General features: G+C 39.6%; 1 protein-coding gene across 1 annotated transcript in view; it reads right to left on the reverse strand.

The window, feature by feature from the left end:
- Positions 1–1,006: 1,006 nt before the first annotated feature.
- CERS3 (ceramide synthase 3) overlaps positions 1,007–26,418 on the reverse strand; it is a 120,162-nt gene continuing 94,750 nt past the window's right edge. Inside the window, exon 12 of the mRNA XM_015143175.3 lies at positions 1,007–3,487. Within this exon, the coding sequence (XP_014998661.1) occupies positions 3,329–3,487 (159 nt within the window). The 3' untranslated portion in view covers positions 1,007–3,328. The remainder of the gene's footprint in view (positions 3,488–26,418) is intronic.

Here is a 26,418-nt window from a genome sequence, read left to right on the forward strand (position 1 = left end):
GCCACCACACCTAGCCCCTTTCATTAGTATTAAATATTCCTCTTACTATCCACTAATTCTCCTTTCCTTTGTCTGATATTGATGTAACTATGCCAGCGTTTGTTTGGGGAGGAGTAGAGTTTGCATGGTATATATTTGTCCATCATTTTACTTTCAACATTTTTTTATAGTGTATCTCTTATAAGCACCATATAATTGAGATTTTAAAAAATCCAGCCTGGCAATCTTTGTTTTTACACTTGTTGTAATTACTGGTAAATGTGAACTGAAATCTACCTACTCACCATCTTAACATGAGTTTGCAATTCATGTTGCCTGTTCTGTGTTTCCTTTTCTTCTTTTATTTTGGATTCAATATTCTGTACCATTGCATTTTCCCATCTCTTAGCATATGAAACTGCAGAAAGGACTAAAACCAGAGGAGAGCACACAGAATCTTGACTGTTCTTCAGAAATATGTGGGACTCTGTTAAAATGAAGATTTCTGCTTCTCACTCCAGAAGTATTGAATCAAAATGTGGAGCAGAAACAGGCAAGGTGCATTTGTTTTTAAAGCTCCACAGGTAATTCTGATGGACAGCCAGTTGAACCATCAATCTAAACTCTGTTTCCTCCTACACCTTTGAAAGGTAAATACAGAAAATGAGGCTGAGAAAATACCTTTAGAATCAGTCCCCTTTCTTAGCACTTCAGTGGTTCCTGCACAGGTTGCAGATGCCGTGCTCTGGTTAGACTCTAGCCCCCAGGCTGGCTGGCTGGTTCCACCATGCATAGCCCAGAGGCTCACCCCAATCAGGCAAGGGGCTCCCCATGTCAGCCAGGCTTGTCTTATCTGGTGTCTGACACCGCAAAGGCAGCAGCCCAAATATCCCAACCTGGCTTCCTTCTCCTCACTGCTTCCCTGATTCCTGGCATGGCCCTTCCGGAGGAATGGCGAGTCTTTACTTCCACTACACAGGAAGACCTGTAAGCAATGTGTGTGCTGAATCTACTCAATCACCACGTACACTGGACTTTTTGTTTTATTGTAAGTCATTACTGTTACAATATTGATGGCACTGCAGACTGCATTTTTATAAGGTCCTCTGGAAGAATCCCGAGCCCTTGTTTCCTGTAGAAAGGGTGGTTTCCTTTAAAATTAACCACAAAAGCCCTAAATAGTGTTACAAAAATGTGTATCTACTTCTTATGAAGTGGTTTAGTGCTTTCAGCTGTATCAGAAATAGTTAAAACTGGTATATCAATTTTACCTTCAACATTCAAATGAGAAAACAAACTGGAGATAGAGCTAAACAAACACTTTTCTACCTTAAGCAAGAAGATATTGGGTACAGAGGCAGAAACCAAATAAGCAAATAAGAAAATATACCGTTAACTGAAAACATAAAAAATTGTATCTTAGTGTGACCTTCTTCCACCAAAATAATAATAATATAATATTAATAAATCAATAGCTATGCCCTAAAGTGGGTGCAGGCATTTTGATTTATAATATCATATTACACATATAATGCTTATGATATCGTCCTCATAAAAGCAAATGTTATACAGAGAAAATCTGACCTTGTTTTTCTGTTCTAACAATTTCTCAAAAAGATATTTTGTTGCAGAAAGAATTCTAAAGGATTTTTTGTTTATTTTTGTTTAGCCTTAAGGTTTCAAGTGTATACTTTTATGTAAAAATAATAGTAACGCAGTCTGTTCTGTGCAGTGTCATTCCGGCCTCAGGGGCCCTGCAGCTGCCCTGCTTGGGGCTGATTTTCCAGTCCCTACAAGCCGACCACTCCTGTGGCTTTATAATACGAGCCCCTGAATAAATAGGATGAATGTACAAAATCTGACCATTATGAGAGACTGTGGTGGGGGTGAGGGCGGATGCAGATTTCACTGAGGGTCTTCCTTGGGAAGGCCTGGCCTCTCCTCAGTTAGCAGCCACCTGAGAAATCTCCCAGGTCAGCCCTGCACACTGTGCCCAGGACATGTGTCCCTGTGGTGACAAGGCCACAAGGGAGGCAGGGACGTATGCAAGTCTTCCCCAGTGCTCCCTTCCTGAGGGTGAGGACAAGCTGGCTACTGACCTGCCCATCCCTATCCTTCCTCCCAGGGAGCTGGCACTGACTCTAACACCTGCCCTTAAATGTTTCTCAGGGGTATATTTTGGCCTTTTGTGTTGTGCTGTTTCACTGTGACACAGGCTGATTGGATTGGAAGCCAGAGGAAATCACGCAGCATCCTCTGTTCCCAAGATCTCCCCGGGTCAGGCAGTGCACATGCATGCCCTCCCCAGAGGCTCAGGCCTCCTGGGTGATGTGGCTCAGCAAGCAGCCTGACCTGGATCCCATTCCCCTGTGGAGGTCCCCAGGTAGTTGTGTTGGCCTGAAAGAAGGGCTCAGGGCAACAGCACAGAAATTTCCCTCCTAGAAAGGGAAAAAGGGAAAGACCAGCAAATGACAGGAAGGAACAGGGCCTAAACTTCCTTCCTTGAACCAAGGGTCCTGAGGGAGAAGAATTCCAGGAGAATCTGAGAATGACCCTTGGATAACTGATGCATAAATAGTTAGCAAATAAAATGGAACACCTTTCTCGGCACTTTCATTTCCAGGTATCTCCAGAGTTATTTAAGAGGAATTTTTAAAGATTCTGCCTTTTGTTCAGGCCCAACGCAGTGCCAAGTTTAGCCAGGTTTCTCTCTCCCAAACAGTGCAAAGTGGGTTGGTTCACGTTGACAGTGTGTACTTAAACTTCTGTGATCTCACTTAATCCTTACTGCAACCCTGTAGGGTGGCAGGCAGGGACTGACACCACCCTGTGGAGGTGACGCACCTAAGCTTCAGGATGTGTCCATAACGTGGAAGAGTCTCCTGGTGTGGTCCTTCTGCTCCTGTCCTACTGCCACTTCTAACTCATTTTTGAGAAACAAGCTGCTCTTTGTGGCCAAATACACCTGAGAAAAATGGCATTACTTAGCATTTGTGAAAGTGTCCCGAGGACAGGCAAGGTGACAAAGTGAAAGGGCCTATAACAAAGTGATCCCCTGAGAAAGTTATATGCACAAAGGAGCGCAGTTAGAACTGACACGGTTCTCTGGAGAAATCTTTGAAATATTTGACCAGTCTGAGTCCTAACTGCAGTAAAAATTCCTGGGCATGCTTGTATTTAACATTTTAACACAAGTTAACAACATTTTGGTAAACACATCTTAGGTGGGAGGGAAGGTGGTGGTGAGAAAGAGGGAAGGGCAGAATCTGGGGTATGTGTGGGGCTTGGAAGCCAGGCTGCCAACAGTCCTTGCAGCATGCTGTGCCATGGGAGTCCGGTGGGCTTCCAGCTAACAGCTATGCTGACCATTGGGAATGAGGTGCCTCTCAGCCCCGAGGCCGTTCTTTAAACAATCCATCTCTTTGCCTTTGGTACCGTCTTCCTCTTCCTCCTCCTCTTCCTCTTCCTCTTCATAATCCTCGTCATCGCTTCTCACATCCTGGATGTTCTAGACAAAGGAAAGAATTGGCTGAGTGACAATCTTCCAGGAAGAGTCTTGAGTAAATCTGCCAACAGCCAGTTTCAAGTATGGCTCCCTTTAAGGAAAACCCAACATCTGAATAACTAAACATTCACCAACATTGACTATATCATGGATCATAAAGCAAACCTTAACAAACCTAAATAATTGACATTACGCAAAGCATATTTCTAGACCATAATGGAATTAAGCTAGAAACCAATATCAAAAAGATAATAAGGAAATTTCAAAACACTTGGAAATTAAATAAGACCCTTCTAAACAATCACTGGGTCAAAGAGTAAGATTCCAAGAATATTAGAAAATATTTTAAACTAAATGAAAATTAAAATACAACATATCAAAATTTGTTCAATGCAGCTAAAATAATGCTTAAAAGGAAATACATAGCATTAAATGTTTATATTCAATAAGAAAAAAAGCTCTCAAACAATTTGAGCTTCAACGTTAAGAACCTGGAAAAAAAGAAGAGCCAAATAAACCCAAAGCAAGCAAAAGGAAGGAAATAATTAGGGCAAAACAATTAATGAAACTGAAAACAGAAAAAGCAATAGGGAAAACCAATAAACCCAAAAGCCAATTCTTTGAAAATATCTATAGCATTAATAACTCACTAGCAAGATTGATAAAGAAAAAAAAAGGGAAAGCACAAATTAGCAGTAAAGAAAAAGAAGACAAGACTATAGATACTGCAGACAATAGAAGAATAACAACAGAATGCTATGAACAACTCTATGCATATACATTTGACAACTTAGATAAATGGGCCAATTTCTCAAAAACTACAAACTACTAAAACTTGCCCCAGCTGAAATAGGTAACCTGGATAGTCATATAACTATGAAGGACATTTAATTTGTAATCAAAAACCTTCTGAAAAATAGCAGCATTAGGTCCAAATGTTTACATTGGTAAATTCTATGAAACATACAAAGGAGAAATAACACAAAATATCCACAATCACTTCCAGAAAATAGAAGAGGAGGGAACATGTCTCACTTTATTTTATGAGGCCAGAATTAATTAACCCGTGTAAAGTTTTTGCAGATGTGATTAAGATCCTTGAGATGAGAATAGTATCCTAGATTATGTAAGTGGGCCCTCTATGGCATCACAAGTGGTCCTTATAAAAACTGAGGCAGAGGAAGGGCCAACACACAGAAGAGAGGCAATATGAAGACAGAGAAGAGACTGGGATGATGCAGTTACAAGCCAAGAAATGCTGGCAGCCACCAGAAGTTAGAATTAGCAAAGAACAGATGCTCCCCTAGTGCCTCCGAAGAGAATATGACCCTGCTAACTGACACCTTTATTTTAGCGCAAAACTAATTATGGACTTCCGACCTCTTGAACTGTGAGAGAATACATTTCTCTTATTTTTAGCACCAAATTTGTAGAAAATTGTTACAGTCACCATAGAAATTAATACAACTAGCAGTGGCCAATTAAAAACTGAAATTTAAAAATCTGTGCCATTCATAATAGTTTGAAAAATCAAATATCTAGGTATACACCTAACAAAGCATGGATAGGATCTGTATTTAAAACCTACAAAATTCAGAGAGAAGTCCGAAATTCTTTGAAAGAAATCAAAGAAGATCTAAATAGTTGGAGAGACATACTATGTTCATGAATTGGAAGACTGAACATAGTGAAAGTATTAATTATCCCTATATTATCCTATAGATTCCACACAATACCAATCAATGTCCCAGCAGACTTTTCTATAGATGCAGACAATGTAATTCTAAAATTTCTATGGAGAGGCAAAGGAACTCGAATAGCTAAAGCAAATCTGAAAAACATAATAAAATGGGAGGACTTACACTGCCAAATTTTAAGACTTATATAAAGTTACAGTAATCCACACAGGGTGGTATTTGCAAAGGAATAAACATGCAGATCAGTGGAACAGAATGGAGGCTCTAGAAATAGATCCACACAAGTATGGCTGATTGAATTTTTACAAAGGTTCAAAGCAATTCAGTGGAGAAAGAACAGTCTTTTCAACAAATGGTCAGAGCAACTGGACATCTGTAAGCAAAGAAGTAAACTTTGACTAAAATGTCATACATTGTATAAAAGCCAGCTTAAAATGGGTCATGGATCTAAATGTAAAATATAAAACTATAAAACTTTTAGAAGAAAACCCATGACCTTGATCTGGGCAACGAATTCTTAAACATGGCACAAAAAACATGAAAGAAAAAAACTGGCAAACTGGACTCCATCAAAATTAAAAACTTTTGCTCTAAGACAGACACTAATCAGAATGAAAAGATAAGCTGCAAACTGGGAGAAAATATTTGCAAATCACATATCCAATTTGTATGCATAATAAAGAACTCTCAAAACTCAATGGTTAAAAAAAAAAAAACAAAAAACCCTAATTTAAAAAATAGGCAAAAGACATACAAAGAGACACTTTATCAAAGAGGACACAGGATGACAAATAAGCATATGAAAGGATGTTCAACACCATTAGTCATTAGGAAAATGCAAATGGAAACCATGATGATGTACAACTACAAACCCATTAGAATAGCAAAAGTTAAAATGACTGGCAATACCAAGTGCTGACAAGGACGCAAAACAATTGGAACACCTACACAATGAAATTACTGACAATAAACTACTACTAACAATAAAAAGGAACAAACTATTGACATTTATAAGAAGTTAGATGAATCCTAAAGATATTATGCTGAGTAAAAAAATGTTAGTTTAAAAATATGATCTATTATATGGCCCACGAATATCATTTTCATGACATTCTCAAAAAGATAAAACTATAGGGATGGATAACAGATAAGTGGTTGCCAGGAACTGGGTTAGAGGGAAGAGTTATCTGGGGTGATGAAATGATGCTCTGTATCTTGATTATGGGGATGGCTGCACAAATATATGCACATGTTAAAATTCACAAAACTCTACATCAACAGAAAAATGTCCATTTTCCTGATAATAATTTTAAAAATAAAATTTATAAGGATTTCTTTTTAGGAAGAAAATACTGTGGGTTTTCCCACTAACATTTGCAAAGTGAAGTACTACTCAAGTGGGCATTTTGGTTGTCAGGATATTTTTATTACTTGTAATTAGAATGTTTTCTAATTTCTTCATGCAAGAACTCCTTCAAGGACAGTTACTCATTATGAGTTATATGTTTCCTCCTCTTCTCTCATGGTGTCTCAAAGTAATCCTGCAGAGAAATCTAGAAAAATAACATCGCCCTAAGGAAAGGAGATGGAGGTGCCATAGATCTGCCCTCATTGTGGAAGATAAAGGATGATATGAATGATTAAAACAAGTAAGATAACTCAAGCTCTGTACATGTCCAGTGATAGACACGACCCCGGGATCACCCTCTAGGCCAGTTCACAAATGTCTCTATTAAACCCAGCTTAGAAAAGAAAAAAAAATATGGAAGATGAAGACTGTTTCTTCTCACATAATTTTTTGAGATGACATCCATAACTGTACAACTGATTTTTTTTCCTTTTGTGACCTGCAGACTAAAATTGACCACCTCCCAAGAGTCTCCGCATATATGTAACCAAGTACCTCTTCTGTGTGTAATCTGAACATGGCTTTTGAAAACCCAATGTGCACACATTATACTGGCTTAATCACAGAAATGCAACTTCATGGGGCTCTTCTCTGTATGTTCGGTGCTTTTCTACAACACCACAGAAAGGGTGTCAAAATAAACAAGCCTCCCTGTAAACACTGAGGAACAAACTTGGTATCTCCTCAGTTAAGATGCATCAGAGAAAGGCAACCTTTCTCTTATATGCTGGGAGCTGGGATCAAAAGCACTTCCTCCTCCAGATGAAGCCTTTCAGGAAAGAGCCATGCTTAGTTGATGCTTGCTTACATAGTCACTGCCTCTTCCTTTCTCAAAAGATTTCTGTAGAGAACAAGGGTATATTAGTCTGTTTTCATGCTGCTGATAAAGACATACCCGAGACTGCAAAGAAAAGACTCCTTCCACACTGGTTAGGAGGCCTCACAATCATGGCAGAAGGCAAGGAGGAGCAAGTCTTGTGCAGGGGAGCTCCTCTTTTTAACACCATCAGATCTTGTGAGACTTATTCACTATTGCGAGAACAGCATGGGAAAGACTCACTCCCATAATTCAATTACCTCCCACTGGGTCCCTCCCATGATACATGAGAATTGTGGGAGTTACAATTCAGGATGAGTTTTGGGTGGGGACACAGCAAAACCATATCAGAGAGGAAACTCAAATCAGAATAAAGAACCTAATTTCTCTCCAGAATGGCATACCAGCATCTACCCACCCATCTCTGCAGGACTTAAAGAGCTATGTTAGCTAAGAAAGACACTAGTCCTTGAGGGTGCCACCCCATCTGCTCCCAGCCGCATCCCTCCAGCCATTTGCCTTTAACAAGAGATCCCAACTGTATAGGGCCTGTTGGAACTTTATAGCATCTTGGCGGTCATAAAGGTTAGAGAATACTACTGACGTTTAGGGAGCAAAGGTTAGGGATGCTGGCAGTCCTGCAATGTGCTGACATTCACATGTCCCATCAGATATGCATGTAGGTGAAAACCCTGTCTGTAACTATCCAAGCCTGGAATCTGACTCCTTTGTACATTCAAGCACAGTAATTTTTTGGATGGTTTTAATATATTCTGAATTTTCCAGGATTGCAACTATGTATATAAGTCAAAGTAAGACTATACAGTTTGCCCTCCATATCCATGGGCTCCACATTTGTCAAAAATATTCAGGAAAAAAAAAAAAAAAGAGTGGTTGTCTCAGTCCTGGACATTTACAGATTTTTGTCATTCCCTAAAAAGTGTAGTACAACAACTATTTACACAGCATTTACATGGTATTAGGTATTGTAAGTAATCTAGAGAAGTATACAGGAGGCTGTGTGTAGGTTACATGCAAATGCGACATCATTTTATTTTTTTATTTATTTATTTTTCATTAATTTATTTATTTTGAGATGGAGTTTTGTTCTTGTTGCCCAGGCTGGAGTGCAAGGGTGCAATCTTGGCTCACTGCAACCTCTGCCTCCCAGGTTTAAGTGATTCTCCTGCCTCAGCCTCCCGAGTAGCTGGGATTACAGGTGGCCACCACCGTGCCCATCTAATGTTTATATTTTTAGTAGAGATGGGGTTTCACTATGTTGGCCAGGCTGGTCTTGAACTCCTGACCTCAAGTGATCCACCCACCTTGGCCTCCCAAAGTGCTGGTATTACAGGTGTGAGCCACCACACCCGGCCAATTTTATATGAAGCACTTGAGAATCCTCAGATTTTGGTATGTGTGGGTAGTCCTGGAACCAATCCCCAATGGATACCAAGGGAAATATGTACTTTTCTGTTTGGAAACTCACAATTCCAGAACACCACGTCACTGACAGCAATGCTACTGATGACATTTGAATCACCCGTATAATACAGCTGTATCAGTCTTCATTTGTAGCCATCCATTCTTGGTGGTTCTGTATACATGCAAGCACAGCACTGGCCAACTTCATGATGTTTTCTAGCATAGTTATGCACACATTTCACACACGAAATGTATATTTTATCAGAAATATCTTTCCTCTTATCTCTTTTAAAAACAGCTGTGGAATTATATTGTTTTTTGAAATTATAATTATAGGTAAATTATATAACCTAGGAATTTAGTTTCAGGTCAGTGAAGGAATGTGGCTCTGATAGGATTGACAACTACTACTTTAGATGATGAATCAAGCTCAGAAAGGATCCCTCTGGATTTCCTTGTGGTAAGAGTTTGTTAGATGGATGAATAGGATGGGTGCATGTCATGCAAGCTTGAATGATATAAATTGGAAATCAATAAAATCTCACTTTATATTCAATTTTACCTTGTACAGTCCATCTTTCATATAACAATAATAGCAATGACACTTAAAAGGCTTAACATGTGGCAGACTTGGGACTAAACAATTACATGAACAACATTTCCTCCTCACTGCCACAGGACATAACAGCTGTTCTCTTTAAAAGAGAGGAAACTGAGGCTCAGGAGGGTTAAGTAAATTTTACAACACCACACAGCTATGAGAGGCACACAGGATGAAAAGCCAGACTCTAAGCTTACACACCTTGAACAGCAGTGCTCTACAGACCCTTGCTGGAGTAGGCTGCACAAATACTTGATGAGGCAGGACACCCAGGAGACTTGCAACCCAGTTCTATTTGAGGTTGGCTCTTTGTATAAGAAAATGCCTTCTCCCCTCCTTCTGAGCCAAGTGCCCCGTCTCGCTACACCTTCCATCCCTATTCTGACCTTCCCTCAGGTGCCATCAGTTCTGGCCTTTAGGTATAAATTTGAAATGATAAAAATTAATCCTAATAAATGATTATTTCCTAGGTGAGACAAGCACTGATAAGTTCTATATTCTATTTCATTTTTAAAAATGACAGTCTAGATCTATGAGATGGATTTGGCAACCTATTAATGATTTGCAACCCACAGTTTGAAAAACACTGGCTAAGGTATGCTAGAAAAATGAGGTTTTTCTAATCAGCTTAAATTTAAAAAAAACTTAAAAAAAGGTGCAGCCCAGCACCCATATTCTGAGAAAAACCATATCACAAGTGCAGATTTTTTTCCAGTAATTAAAACACTTCATAGAAATTAGAAACAAAATCAAGTATGCTCTAGGGGGAACAAGGGATCTACACACTCACTAGAGGTCAAGCCATGGTGTTTTCTGAAACTCTGCCTGTCTGCTTTGACTTAGTGCCAAGACTTTGCTTGCAAAATCAGTGTGAGTCCATTTCTTTGAATCTACTGGCCTCACTGTGTTGCCCTTCCCACTTGCTCTCCACACACCAACAACCTGTAGGTTTTGTTACTGAGCTATTGGAACTTTTTTTAGGCAAATTGTTGGCCCTAACCCCCCTTCAAATCATTAAAGGGCCAACCAAACACATGCTTAAAGAAAGATCCAAAACCGTCTTTGAAGAGTGGAGAGGTGGACCTGCGTGTCAGCAGCCACAGGACTGTAGTGATTTTGTGCCCTGGCCCGAGCATGCTGTGGCACACACGCTTGTCATCTGCCAAATTGACTCCCCCTTGGGAAAGTTTTACTATAGCAGCCGCCATTACAGAGCATATTACTATTCTGATAACTTTCAATAACTTTCCTTTTAGACCTAGCAAAGGTATCTAATATTACACTGAACTTTCTCCAAAAACGACCTGGGTGGTCTAGAATAAGTTATTAGCAATATTATTCATTCCACATTGGAAGTGGATGGTCATGATTTTTTAAGGTCTTTTAGAAGTTTCTGCCCCCAACAACTCCCTTTGGTTACATAAAACAACAGTGAAAAGAATGAGAGACAAGTTTCTAGCTTAATAGAGACCCTGTTACTTGTCCTAACAGGAGCTTTCGAGCCCTCATATCACTCACCAGGACCAGTATTTGCAAATATTATCAACTTGGCACTCCAGCAGGCACAGGAGGCCTGCATTCGGTGGGTGTGGTTGAAATCACAGTCACTACAAAGGGAGACTTCGTTTAGTTTGAGAACATACAATATACTAGGAGAAACTGAAAACCCTGAAATTAGGACCAAAATGACCTTCCCCTGATTAAAGTTGGATCAAAGTCAAAGTTTTCCTTTGAAGGGTGTGTTCTAGGAGCACAGGCATAGAGATGAACTGCCTCACATTCTAAGACTCACTCATTCAGAGCACTGGAGTGTCCCTAAAGCAATAGATGTACTTCCAACTTCTGCTTATCCTTTTCTTTCCAGGGGCTTAGGAAAACTGATTGAACCTGTCATATCACATGGTAATTAACTTTGGCTGGTATCAAATTTTTTAGACATAGAATACCATCACAAGATAACAGCCCTGACTTCCCACAGTCTAGAAGTGCCAAAGCATTGTCTAAAGTCCTTTTTAAATTTTTGTGGCAAAATGCACATGAGATTTACTATGGTTAACCATCTTTAAGTGTGTTCAGTGGGATTAAATACATTCATAATGCTGTGTAATCACCACCGCCATCCATTTCCAGAACTCTTTTCATCTTGTGAAACAGAAACTCTGTACTCTTTTAACAATAACTCCCCCACTTCTCTCCTTTCCCCAGCCTCTGGCAACCACCATTCCACTTTCTGTCTCTATGACTTTGTCAGTTCTAAGTGCCTCATATAAGTGGAATCATACAGTATATGTCTTTTTGTAATTTGCTTATTTCACTTTGCATAAAGTCCTCGAGGTTCATTCATGTTGTAGAATGTGTCCAAATTTCCTTCCTTTTGTGTTTTTTTTTTTTTTCTTTTGAAACAGAGTTTCACTCTTATTGCCCAGGCTGGAGTGCAGTGGCACGATTTTAGCTCACTACAACTTTGCCTCCCTGGTTCAAGTGATTCTCCTGCCTCAGCCTCCCAAGTAGCTGAGGTTACAGGCACCCACCACCAAGCCTGGCTAATTTTTGTATATTTAGTAGAGACGGGTTTCACCATGTTGGCTAGGCTGGTCTTGAACTCCTGACCTCAGGTGGGCCACCTGCCTCGGCCTCCCAAAGTGTTGGGATTACAGACGTGAGCCACTGCACCTGGCCAAACTTCCTTCCTTTTAAAGGCTGAACAATATTCCATGGTGTGCATATATCACATATTGTTTATCCAATCATCTCTCAATGGTTGCTGGATTGCTTCTATGTTTTAGCTATTGTGAATAATGCTGCTATGAAGAGGGGTGTGCATAAATATCTGTGTCCCTGCTTTCAGTTCTTTTAGACATATATCCAGAAGTGGAATTGCTGGATCATATGGTTAAGCCTATGTTTAATATTTTTGTGGAACCACCATACTGTTTTCCACAGTGACTGTATCATTCAACAGTTCCATCAACACTTATTATTTTCTGGTTGTTTTTTTTAAATAGTAGCCCTCCTAATGGCTGTGAGTGGTATCTCATTATAGTTTTGATTTGTGTTTCCCTAATGATTAGTTATGATGAGCATCTTTTCATGTGCTTATTGGCCATTCATATATCTTCTTCAGAGAAAGGTCTATTCAAGTCCTGTGCCCAATTTTGAACCAGGTCACTTGGAGTTTTGTTGCTGCTGAGTTTTAGGAGTTCTCAATATGTTCAGTTTATGAATCCCTCATCAGATGTATGATTTGCAAATATTTTCTCTCATTTTGTGGGTTACCTTTAACTCTGTTGATGGTGTCTTTTGATGCCCCAAAGTTTTAAATTTTCATGAAGTCAAATTTGCCCATGTTTTCTTTTGTTGTCTGTGCCTTTAGTGTCATATCCAAAAAATTATTTGCCCTACGTTTTCTTCTATAGTTTTAGGTCTTACATTTAGGTTTTTGTGTGAATTCAAGTTAATTTTTGTGTATGGTGTTAGGTAAGGGTCCAACTTCATTCTTTTGCATGTGGATATTCAGTTTTCCCAGCACCATTTGTCAAAAAGACTCCCCATTGAATGGTCTTGGCACCCTTATCAAAAATTATTTGACCATATATATGTAAAAGTTTATTTCTCTATTCTATACCATGGTCTTTATGTTTGTCTTTATGCCGGTACCACACTGTCTCGATTACTGCAGATTTGTAGTAAGTTTGGAAATCAGGAAGTTTGAGTACTCCAGCTTTGTTCTTTTTCAAATTTATAAGGGGTGCCCTAAAGTCTTTTAAGTCCTGTGAAGTTTGAATCCACATTACTTAAAACACAACCTTAAGATCAGTTTAGTCATGGTTCCCTGACTTACAGAAGAAAAATAGAGCCAATTTTTTTGACTGTTCCACATATACAGAATACTTCTTTTTGAATTTCAGAGCCAGACACAAAAGTTGCTTTTTATACTCTCCCAACTAACCAGTGTAAAATAGAATATGTTCTATTTTTCACTAATCATTTTTTGCTACTCTCAATGAATCTCATTCCTTAAGAAATGATTTCATTTTATAAAAACCTGTGGCTTTTAAAATTAGCTTTTAAGAGAAAAATTAAGTTTTCGTGCTAGACAGACTCTGGAGAGTATCTGGTCTGACATTCATTTTTCAGATGAGATAAAAGCTACAGGGCTCAGTCCCACCCAGGAGAGTGATCAGCTTAGTGGCAGCAGAGCTCAGATTATACCATGTGACTTTTGATAAAAATACATGGATTTTTTTCATACTCTCCATATGACCTAAAATAAATTAAAAATGTGCCAGACTGTGTGATGATCAACAAATTGTGATGGATGCAGAAAATGATTTGATTATATCAATATAATTTGCATTGGGGATTAAAACTGTTTAACATATTCTCCAAATTGCTACATTTTACATCCTTTAAAAACAGCTTTAGGTTCACAGCTTGAAAGTTCCACAACTCTAACCAGGCAAAGATTTGCGAAAACATTTTGAAAATAAAAGTGCACTGGGATTTTAGGTAAAGCAACATTCCAGAAAAAAATCATGGCAAGACAGAAGACTAAGCCCACAAAATTTGTATTAAAATTGAAATGTTGAAGTTTGTTTCAAATCTTAATATTCAAGATACACAAAGAACTCAAATAACTCATATGCACCATTAAGAAGGAAGAAACCCAATGTGATAGGAAAGCAGGCAAAGGGCATGAACAGGCAATTTACAAAAAAGTCAACAGAACTGACTACTATCCTATCCTATCCTATACCATACTATATGCTAAATCTTAGTAATCAATAAAATGCAAATTCAAATAATAAGATAAAATCTCATGTCCATTAAACTAGTAAATACTGAATAGTCTGATAATACTGTAACAAAAGTTGTTGAGCATGTGGGGAAAAAGAAACACTCATACATTTGGCTAGAAAAGTAGGTTGGCAGCATCTAGTAAATGTAGCCTAACCACCAACCCCACAGAAATACAAGATAAGAAAAAACCCTCAGAGACTATTATAAACACCTCTGTGCACATAAACTAGAAAACCTGGAAGAAATGGACACATTCCTGGAAACATATAACCTCCCAAAATTGAATCAGGAATAAATTGAAATCATAAATAGACCAATAATGAGTTCTGAAATTGAAATAGTAATAAAATACCTGCCAACCAGAAAAATTCCTGGAACAGATGGATTCACAGCCAAATTCTACCAGAGGTATGAAGAAGAGCTGGTACCAATCCTTCTGAAAGTATTCCAAAAGATCAAGGAGGAGGGACTTCTCCCAAACTCATTCTATGATGCCAGCATCATTCTGACACCAAAACCTGACAGAGACACCGGAGAATCAGAGAGCCAAATTGTGAATGAACTCTGATTCATAATTGCTACAAAGAGAATAAAATACCTAGGAACACAGCTAACAAGGGATGTGAAGGCCCTCTTCAAGGAGAACTACAAACAACTCCTCAAGGAAATAACAGAACACAAATAAATGGAAAAACATTCCATGTTCATAGGTAGGAAGAATCAGTATGATGAAAATAGTCATACTGCCCAAAGTAATTTATAGATTCAATGCTATTCCCACTAAACTACCATTGACATTCTTCATAGAATTAGAAAAATCTACTTTAAATTTCATGTGGAACCAAAAAAGAGCCTGTATTGCCAACAAAGCTGGAGGCATCATGCCACCTGACTGCAAATTATACTACAAGGCTACAGTAATCAAAACAGCATGGTACTGGTACCAAAACAGACATATAGACCAATGGAACAGAACAGAGACCTCAGAAATAATACCACACATCTGCAACCATCTGATCTTTGACAAATCAAACAAAAACAAGCAGTGGGGAAAGGATTCCCTATTTAATAAATGATACTGGGAAAACTGGCCAGCCATATGCAGAAAACTGAAATTGGACCCCTTCTTTACACCTTATACAAAAATTAACTCAAGATGGATTAAAGCCTTAAATGTAAAACCCAAAATGACCAAAAAAAAAAAAAAAAAAAAAAACCCTGGGAGAAAACCTGGCCAATACCATTCAGGACACAGGCATGGGCAAAGGCTTCATGATGAAAATGCCAAAAGCAATTGCAACAAAAGCCAAAATTGACAAATGGGATCTAATTAAACTAAAGAGCTTCTGCGCAGCAAAAGAAACTATCATGAGAGTTAACAGGCAACATACAGAATGGGAGAAAATTTTTGCAATCTACCCATCTGAGAAAGGGCTAATATCCAGAATCTACAATGAACTTAAATGAATTTACAAGAAAAAAACAAAAAGTGGGTGAAGGATATGAACAGACACTTCTCAAAAGAAGACATTTATGCATCCAACAAACATATGAGAAAAAGCTCAACATCACTGATCATTAGAGAACTGCAAATCAAAACCACAATGAGATACCATCTCACACCAGTCAGAATGGTGATTATTAAAAAGTCAAGAAGCAATAGATGCTGCTGAGGCTGTGGGGAAACAGGAATGCTTTTATACTGTTGGTGGGAATGCAAATTAGTTCAACCATTGTGGGAAACAGTGTTTCCTCAAGGATTCCTCAAGGCAATTCCTCAAGGATCTAGAACCAGAAATACCATTTGACCCACCAATCCCGTTACTGGGTATATGCCCAGAGGAATATAAATCATTCTACTATAAAGACACATGCACATGTATGTTTATTGTGGCACTCTTCACGATAGCAAAGACTTGGAACCAACCCAAATGCCCATCAATGATAGAATAGATAAAGAAAATGTGGTACATATACACCATGGAATACTATGCAGTTATAAAAAGGAATGAGACCATGTCCTTTGCAGGGACATGGATGAAGCTGGAAGCCATCATCCTCAGCAAACTAACACAGGAACAGAAAACCAAACACTGCATAAGTGAGAGTTGAACAATGAGAACACATGGACATAGGGAGGTGAAAAACACACACCAGGGCCTGTCAGGGAGCGGAGGGTAAGGGGAGAGAGTATTAGGACAAATACCTAATGTATGTGGGGCTTAAAACTTAGATAATGGGTTGATAGGTATAGCAAACCACCATGGCACACATATACCTATGTAACAAATTTACACATTCTGCATTTGTATCCTGCAACTTAAAGTAAAACAAACAAACAAACAAACAAAAAAACCACTGGAAAAAAATCAGAGATGACAAAAACAAATGGAAAAACATTCCAAACTCATGGATAGGAAAAATCAATATTGTTAAAATGGCCATACTACCCAAAGCAACTTACAGATTCAATACCATTCTTATCAAACTACCAATGTAATTTTTCATGGAATTAGAAAAAAGTATTATAAAATTCATACAGAACCAAAAAAGAGCCCAAATAGCCAGAGCAATCCTAAGCAAAATGAACAAAGCCAGAGGCTTCACACTTCCAGAGCTCAAACTATACTATAAGGCTACAGAACCAAAACAAAATGGTACTGGTACAAAGACAGACACATAGACCAATGGAATAGATTAAAGAACCAGAAATAAAGCTGCAGACTCACAACCATCTGATCTTTGACAAAGTTGACAAAAGTAAGCGATGAGGAAAAGACTCCCTATTCAATAAATAGTGCTGGGATAGCTGGCAATCTACAGAATGGGAGAAAATATTTGCAAATTGTGTGTATTCGTCTGTTTTCACACTGCTATAATGATACTACCTGAGACTGGGTAATTTGTAAAGGAAAGAGGTTTAATTGACTCACAGTTCCATATGGCTGGGGAGGCCTCAGGAAACTTACAATCATGGCATAAGGGGAAGCAAGGACCTTCTTCACATGGCAGCAGGAGAGAGAAGAGTGAGCAATGAAGGGGGAAGAGCCCCTTATAAAACCATCAGATCTCATGAGAACTCACTATCATGAGAACAGCATAGGGGAAACTGCTCCCATGGTCCAATCACTTCCCACCTGGTCCCTCCCTCAACACATGGGGATTATGGGCATTACAATTTGAGATGAGATTTGAGTGAGGACACAGAGCCAAGATGAATCTAAAAAGGGTCTAATATCCAAAATCTATACAGATTCTACAAATCAACAAGCAAAAAACAAACAAGGGACCACATTAAAAAACAGCAAAAGACATGAACAGATATTTCTCAAAAGAAAACATACATGCAGTCAACAAGCATATGAAAAAATATTCAACATCACTAATAATTAGAGAAATGCAAATCAAAACTGCAAAGAGATATCATCTCACACCAGTCAGAATGGCTATTAATAAAAAGAAAATAACAGATATTGGCAATGTTATGGAGAAAAAGGAATGCTTACAAACTGCTGGTGGGAATGTGAATTAGTTTGGCCACTGTGGAAACCATTTTGGAGATTTCTCAAAGAACTTAAAACAGAACTTCCATTCAACCCAGCAATCCTATAACTGGGTATATACCCAAAGAAATATAAATTGTTCTACCAAAAAGACATATGCACTCATATGTTCATCATAGCACTATTCACAATAGCAAAAACATGAAATCAACGTAGGTGCCCATCAGTAGTAGACTGGATAAGGGAAATATGGTACATATACACCATGAAATGCTATACAGCTATAAAAAAGAACAAAATCACGTCCTTTGGAACAACATGGATGCAGCTGGAGGCCATTATCCTAAGTAAATTAATGCAGGAGCAGAAAACCAAGTACTGCATGTTCTTACAAGTGGGAGCTAAACATTGAGTTCACATGGACACAAAAAGGGATACAACAGACACTAGGGCCTACTTGAGGGTGGAGGGTAGGGGGAAGGTCAAAAAACTACCTATCAGGTACTATGCTCACTACCTGGGTGACAAAATCATTTGTTCACCAAACTCCAGCAACATGCAATTTATCCAAGTAACAAACCTGTACGCGTACACCCTGAACCTAAAACAAAAGTTGAAAAAGAGCTCCTCTTCCCCCTACTCCAGCCACGTAAGATGTGCCTGCTTCCTCTTCGCCTTCCACCATGACTGAAAGTTTCCTGAGGTCTCCCCCACCATGTTACCTGTACAGCTTGCAGAACCATGAGTCAATTAAATTTTTTTTCTCTGTAAATTACACAGTCTCAGATATTTCTCTCTCTCTCTCTCTTTTTTTTTTTTTTTTTGTTTGTTTTTGTTTTTTGAGATGGAGTTTTGCTCTTGTTGCCCAGGCTGAAGTGCAATGGCATGATCTCAGCTCACCACAACCTCCGCCTCCTGGGTTCAAGTGATTGTTCTGCCTCAGCCTCCCAAGTTGCTGGGATTACAGGTATGTGCCACCGTGCCCAGCTAATTCTGTATTTTAAGTGGAGATGGGGTTTCTCCATGTTGGTCAGGCTGGTCTCAAACGCCTGACCTCAGGTGATCTGTTGGCCTTGGCCTCCCAAAGTGCTGGGATTACAGGTATGAGCCACCATGCCTGGCCAGATATTTCTTTATAGCGGTGCTAGAACTGACTAACACAGAAACTTGGTACCAGCAGTGGGGCATTGCTGTAAAGATACCTGAAAATGTGAAAGCAGCTTTGAAAGTGGGTAATAGGAAGAGGTTGGAACAGTTTAAAGGGCTCAGAAAATGACAGGAAAGTGAGGGAAAGTTTAGAATTTCCTAGAGACTTGTTGAATGGTTGTGACCAAAATGCTGATAGTGATAGGGACAGTGAAGTTCAAGCTGAGGAGGTCTCAGATGGAGATGAGGAACTTACTGGGAACTGGAGTAAAGGTCACTCTTTCCTTGTTTCAGCAAAGAGACTGGCTGGCATTATGCTCCTGCTCTAGGGATCTGTGGAATTTTGAACTTGAGTGAGATGATTTAGGGTATCTGGTAGAAGAAATTTTTAAGCACCAAGTGTTCACGATGTGACCTGGCTGCTTCTAACAGCCTATGCTCATCTGCATGAACAAAGAGATGTTCTGAAACTGGAGTTTATATTTAGAAGGGAAGCAGAGCATAAAAGTTTAGAAAATTTGCAGCCTGACCATGTGGTAGAAAAGAAAAGTCCATTTTCTTGGGAGGAATTCAAGCTGGCTGCAGAAATTTGCATAAAGAGGAGCTGAATGTTAATAGCCAAGACAATGGGGAAAAATGCCTCCAAGGCATATTCCCAGCTGCTTTAGCTCCAGCCATGGCCAAAAGGGCCCCAGATATGTCTCAGGCCAGTGTTCCAGAGGGTGCAGGCCAAAAGCCTTGGCAGCTTCCACGTAGTGTTAAGCCTATGGGTGCACAGAGGGCAAGAGCTGAGGCTTGGGAGCCTCCACCTAGATTTCAGAGGATGTATGGAAATGCCTAGACATCCAGGCAGAAATCTGCTGCAGGGGTGGAGCACCCATGAAGAACCTCCACTAAGGCAGTAAAGAGGGGAAAGATAGGGCTGGAGCCCCCACACAGAGTTCCTACTGGGGCACTGCTGAGTGGAGCTGTGAGAAAAGGCCCACCATCCCCCAGACCCCAAAATGGTAGATTTATTGACAGCTTGCACTATGCACCTGGAAAAGCCATACACACTCAATACCAGCTCTTGAGAGCAGCTGCTGGTGCTATACCCTGCAGAGCCACAGGGCCGGAGCTGCCCAAGGCCTTAGGAGCCTACCCCTTACATCAGTGTTGCCTGAATGTAAGACATGGAGTCAAAGCAGATTATTTTGGAGCTATAAGATTTAATGACTCCCCTGCTGGGTTTCAGACTTCCATGGGGCCTGTAGCCCCCTTTCTTTTGACTTATTTCTCCCTTTTGGAAAGGGAGTATTTACCCAATACCTATACTCCCATTGTATCTTGGAACTAACTCATTGCTGTTTTATTTTACAGGCTCATAGGGAGAAGAGACTAGTTTGTTTCTGATGAGACTTTGGACTTTGGACTTTTGAGTTAATGCTAAAATGAGTTAAGACTTTGAGGGACTTTTGAGATGGGATAATTGTATTTTGCAATGTGAGAAGGACATGAGATTTGGGAGAGGCCAGGGGGAGAATGATATGGTTTGGATTTGTGTCCCCACCCAAATCTCATGTTGACCTGTAATTCCCAATGTTGGAGGAGGGTCCTGGTGGAAGGTGACTGGATCAAGGGGGTAGATTTACCCCTTGCTGTACTTGTGATAGTGAGTTCTCATGAGATCTGGTTGTTTAAAAGTGTATAGCACCTCCTGCTTCTCTCTCTCTCTTCCTTCTACTCCAGCCATGTAAGAAGTGCCTGCTTTCCCTTTGCCTTCCGCCATGATTGAGAGTTTCCTGAGGCCTCCCCAGCCATGTTACCTATACAGCCTGCAGAACTGTGAGTCAATTAAACCTATTTTCTTTATTTAAAAAAAAAAAAAGTTGAAAAAGAAGAAAAAGCTCATTGGCTATACACACACCAAAAATTTCATATTCAGTTAATAAACTAAATGTTGCACAACAAAAAAATTAAAGTGAGTTCCTTTGTGATAGCAAAAAATAAAAAATAAAATAAATTTGACCTCATAATTCTATGTATGGAGAAATTCACACACATGTTCACAAGGAGACATATATCAATATGAATAGTCTTATAATGAGTGAAAAAAGCTGCACATATATATATATATAAGCTCATATCACTTACATAAAGTTTAAAAATACAGAAAATAATGCTCTAATGCCTGTGACTATATCCAGACATAATAAATATACAGAGGAATGAGAGGAAGGATACCAGCTTCAAGACAGTGGCCATCTCTGCAGGGAAAGAGAGGGGGAGAGAGAATAAAATGAGTAGGAATGTACTGGAATATACCATCTGTCTTTTCTGGGTTCTCATAGGTGATTTCATTTAGTACATAGTAGGCACTCTGTATATATTTGTTGAGAGAGTGAATGAGTTAATCTAATACCATAGCATTAATTTAATACTGTCTAACTGTAGATGACTTCCAAGTTTATATCCCCAGTATGGGCCTCTTTCAGGCTTCAAACTCAAATACTCAATAGCTAGAAAATCCCTCAGCTGTCTAACAGTCTTTAAACTCTAGTCTCCTCCTCTTACACCACCTTTTTCTCTGGCATAAACTTTCCATAGTTAAGCAAATGGTACTACCACCCACTTAGTTGCTGAAAACAAAATCCTAAACATTATCCCCAATCCCTGCCTTTTATGAGGTACTTCATTTCCAGCCTGTTACACTCAATTGGGTCCTTTCATATGGGTCCCTGTACTCTTCAGCTCTCCAAATGCTGTCTTCAGCAATGTCCAAGCTGTATCAGATCTCTGTGGCCAGGCTCCAGATTCTGAGCTGACACGAGTTGGCAAGCTCACACCCAGGACCTCAGGATAAGGGAGCACAGTAGTCAGCAAAGGGGCGTGTGACACATCGGCTGGCCCTCTGTGACACAGCTGCATATGTTTTGGTCCTGAGAGACCTCTCCTGACATACAGTCCTCTGCAGCAGGCTTTGTGATGGCCACTTCAGATAGTTCCTGCTGGACAGCATTGCATCTCTCAGAGGAGCAAAACTGCTATAGTTGGCAAGAATTCTGAATAAGGATAATTTTAAAAGTATCTCATCTGTGCTTCTCTATGGATAGACAAAATATGACTTGTTCTTAGGCAATGCCAATCTATCAGCCTATTTTCAAGTGAATAACATTATCATCTATTGGCCCATAGATAAGTGGCCATTACGTGAGGCTATTCTATACCAGAAATTCCCAAGAGATGTGACAGGAAAGCGTTAAAAGTTATGCTGAGACATTAATCCTCTCAGGCCTTGGGGTAGCAAGGCAGAGCCTGAAGCTACCAGAGCTCCAGGTGCCTGGATTCCTTGTACTGTCTTCTCCTGCTTTGAGGTCCACCTCAGTTTACCCTTGCATGCTGCACAAACATCAATCTCTCGGATGCTAAGAAGTGATGAAGACTGGGAAGTACTGCCCCAGACTCTGACTACGAAACCAAATGAAATTTTTCAGTAGGTAGAAACTGTGATTCATTTTCTTCTAACAAGTCTTCCTCATAAATATGATTGCTTGAGCTAGAGACAAAAAAGTGTGTAGCTCAAACTCCGATTCTGTGCTTTCTGCCAAGAGACAGGTGAAGGTGGCCACCCCCAGGATGGGAACAGTTTTACTGAGTTAGACTTAGCAAGTAAAGAGGTCATGTGGTGAAAAAAAGAAGCAATGAGAGAGCCATGTCACTAAGTGAATTAGAATAAATGAAGAACCACTGTTTGGCATAGTCAAGATGGCCTCCCCTGGTGTGTCCTTCCCAGCCCACATGCTACATAACAGTGAAGGAACTGAAGGTTATAGTGCAGAGAGTGCTATCAAAGTAAATGTTTTCTCAAACTGGGATTACAACTGACACATTAGCTACAATCTCATTCTCTCCATCCATCAAAACTTTCCAATGCAGTTGCCTTATCTCAAAAGGAAATGGCTGGCAACTGTTTTTTTTCAAAACCATTATCATTTGAATAATTATAAATGCCAATATTGCCATGTAAAGAAATACTAACCAGCTAATTTTGGAGAGCTTGGTTTCTCAAGGAATCATGTGTTTGGCTGTTCCTGCATAAATCAAACTTTCCTCTGGATGAGAAGACACTGGCAGTGGGAAAGCAATGAATAATTTGGGGAAAAACACCTTGCCACAAAGGGCAATCAACCAAAAGACAGACAGTTCATTCATTCACCCCGAGGTTCACAACCTTGGCACTGTGGATATTTTGGGCCAGGTGATTCAGGGACCTTGCTGCCCATTGTGGGATGTCTAGCAGTAAGCACCTCCAGTTATCCGTATCATACTAGTGGCACCTCCCACTTGTGACAGACAAAAATGTCTCCACAGATTGTCAAATATCCTTGAAGGCCAAAACTGCTCCAGTTGAAAACCACCAGTTCAAAAAATCCTTCTTGATATCCTGTGCCCTGTGCAAGACATTGGAGATATAATGGTCTGTTCTCAAATAACTTACAATCTATTGAAAGAACTGAATGCTACAGAATCAAACACACAATAAAAAATACATTGTTACAGATTTAATGAGTGTTAGGAAGTAGAGAATACTATGAAATTTAAATAGGGGAATCTCACTTAGATGAGGCTGATACCAGGGAGGCCTTAAGGAAATGAACTCAAGTTGTAACCTGTAGTTTAACAGGAGTAGCCTGAGAAGAGTGGAATAAACATTTCAAGAAGAAACAACGTGTGCAGAGGCCCTGCGATACGAGAACCTTGCATGCTTGGGGATTAGCAACGACAGCACAGCTAATGAATGTTGAGAAATGCAGGGCCTGACTCCAGGTGAGGCCTGGAGTAAGCACGGATCAGATAATGAATTTCACAGGTCATGGTCAGAAATTCAAATTCATTTCTAAACCCAACTAGAAGCCACTTTGTAGCACTGTTTTGGGTGTTCGGAGTATATCAGTGAGCAAACAGTCAAGGTGTTTGTCCTCAGTGAACTTCCGCTGTGGGAGAGATGGTTGCTATAGCAGTGCTCTCCTCCACTGTGTGGAAATGACTGGAAGGAGCCCAGCTGGCATACTCGGGAGGCCGAGGTCACAGTCCAGGAGGGAAACTCTGGAGGCTTGGGTCATCGGAGTAGCTCTGAGATGCGGAAGGGGTATTACGTAAGAAAGAACAGTATCTGTAGACCCACAGGTTTGAAAGGCGCCATTAAGCATCTTCTAATCCAGTTTCTATTTGGTGCTGATAGGCTCTTCACAATAACCCTAGCAGGAGATGCACACCCCTGCCTCTGCCTCTGCAGTAATTCACTACCTGCTTCCTTTCATATTTGGGGCTGATCTCTGCCTCTTTGGAGCTCCCAAGCATTCCTCCAAGTTCTACCCCTTTGTACTAGGCAAAAGAAGTCTGTGTCCTCCCTTCAAACATTGGTTACTTTTCCAAACATTTAAAGATAATGAACTCCTCTAACAGCTAAATATTCCGCCATCCATAAGTTGATCCTCATATGACACGGCATGGAAAAGCTTCGCCATCCTGTGTTTCTTAAATAAACATATTCCTATCCACAGCCATCACCCCGTATTGTACAATATGTGTAACACAACCAGCATCACTCAATTAATACACAACTTCCCACCACTTTAATCTCCACCCAAAAAAAAGGTGAGCACAATACATTTAAAGTCAAATCCGGATGTCTACACTTTTGGCTTTATTTTTGGTGTAATTTTCTTGAGAGAGAGATATATATATGTGTGTGTGTGTGTGTATATATATATATGTGTGTATATATATATGTGTGTGTATATATATATGCTTATACATAATTAACCTGGCCTTCATCTGTATTCCTCAAAAATGATTGCAAGAATGACCAAAAAAAGGCCAAGTGCGGTGGCTCACGCCTGTAATCGCAGCCCTTTGGGATGCCGAGGCAGGCGGATCACAAGGTCAGGAGATCGAGACCATCCTGGCTAACACGGTGAAACCCCATCTCTACTAAAACTACAAAAAAATTAGCTGGGCATGGTGGCAGGCGCCTGTAGTCCCAGCTACTTGGGAGGCTGAGGCAGGAGAATGGCGTGAACCCAGGAGGCGGAGCTTGCAGTGAGCTGAGATTGTGCCACTGCACTCCAGCCTGGGCGACAGAGCGAGACTCTGTCTCAAAAAAATAAAAATAAAAAAATAAAAAAAGAATGACCAAACAAAAACAAAAACAAAAAACTTGACTATGAGAAAAAAAAAATACATTCCAATGCTAATAGGATAAAATGCTCATTTGAACTAAATGAATAATCTTTGCCCACAGTATTTCCATACACCTCTGGGAATAACATCTGTGCTACAGCTTCCATAAAATCATAGTGCTGTGGTTTTGAAGTGCTGTAACTAAATGCTGTGCCTTTGCAGAAATGTCAAAAGCCCAGAAGATCGTGAATTACTCATAATGTCCCACTGCTTTTTGAATGACTCCATGTCTAAATCCGCAGTTGGCAATGAAACAAAGAGCTATATAATAAGCATTTTATGCTGTTTTGAAAGCAAATTTTTAGCTTTCACTGTATGAAAAAAATACATTCAGTCAGAGTTCAATTTTCTGAAGTACTAGCAAAGTACATTCCTTTTTGTTATATCGGTTCTAATTATCCAAGTTGAACAGGGTCACAGAAAAAACAATTGAGTTTTTTCCCCTTTTTTCCCTCCTCAAGGCAGTTGCATTAAATTTAAATTGAGTTCTGTGAACTCTGGCTACACATGGCCGTTTTCCTTTCAGTTGTCCGGAATATGAATTTTTTAGACCAATGCTTCCCAAACTGTAACGTGCATGCAAATCACCTAGAGTTCTTGGTAAACTACAGATCCTCATGCTAGAGGTCACTGGTGGGGCCTGAGATATTGTATTTCTAGCGGTCTCTGGACTGTACCTGGGCTGATGGTCAGACCACACTTTGGAGAGCATGGTTGTTAGACCACAAACCCTCTCTGGATTGCTACTCTTTGTGAAAAGAAATTGCAGCAGAGGGTCGCCTAAGGGTCTTTCAACTTCTAAAATTCCATGCTTTAAAATAACTTTGACTTCCTTAGTCTCTATATTTCACAAGTAACTTTTCAGTCCAGAAAGGCAACATAAAATTCCCAATATGTCTCAATTTACATAATAAATGGTTCTTTAAAAATAATTAGCCAATCATTTTATAAAATAAATCCTGTTTTTAAATTCTACAGAAAAAAATGTGCTATTTAAAGAATTCTGTTTTTCTACAAAAGAAAGAATCCCAAAGTGCTCATTTTCAAGTCTGAATTTTTATCAGGTTTTTTTTTTTTCTTTTAGCGCAGAACATCAGTGTAACACAAAAGTCCACTAATTTTGTAAGATTTTCAAGATGGGAATGTTTGTTGAGGTCATGCCAATTGACTTTACAAATGTAGGGAAGAGTATAGTGATCTCTGCTTTTTAAAAAATAGACCCAGTAAATGGAGCGGCACCATGGACATTTTTCCAGTGGTGGAGAAGACACGTGCAGCTGGTTTTCTCTGCTTAATCTGGTAGATCTCAGCCTAG

The sequence above is a fragment of the Macaca mulatta genome, chromosome 7 (genome assembly GCF_049350105.2).
Source record: "Macaca mulatta isolate MMU2019108-1 chromosome 7, T2T-MMU8v2.0, whole genome shotgun sequence".
In the NCBI taxonomy this organism is placed as follows: domain Eukaryota; kingdom Metazoa; phylum Chordata; class Mammalia; order Primates; family Cercopithecidae; genus Macaca; species Macaca mulatta.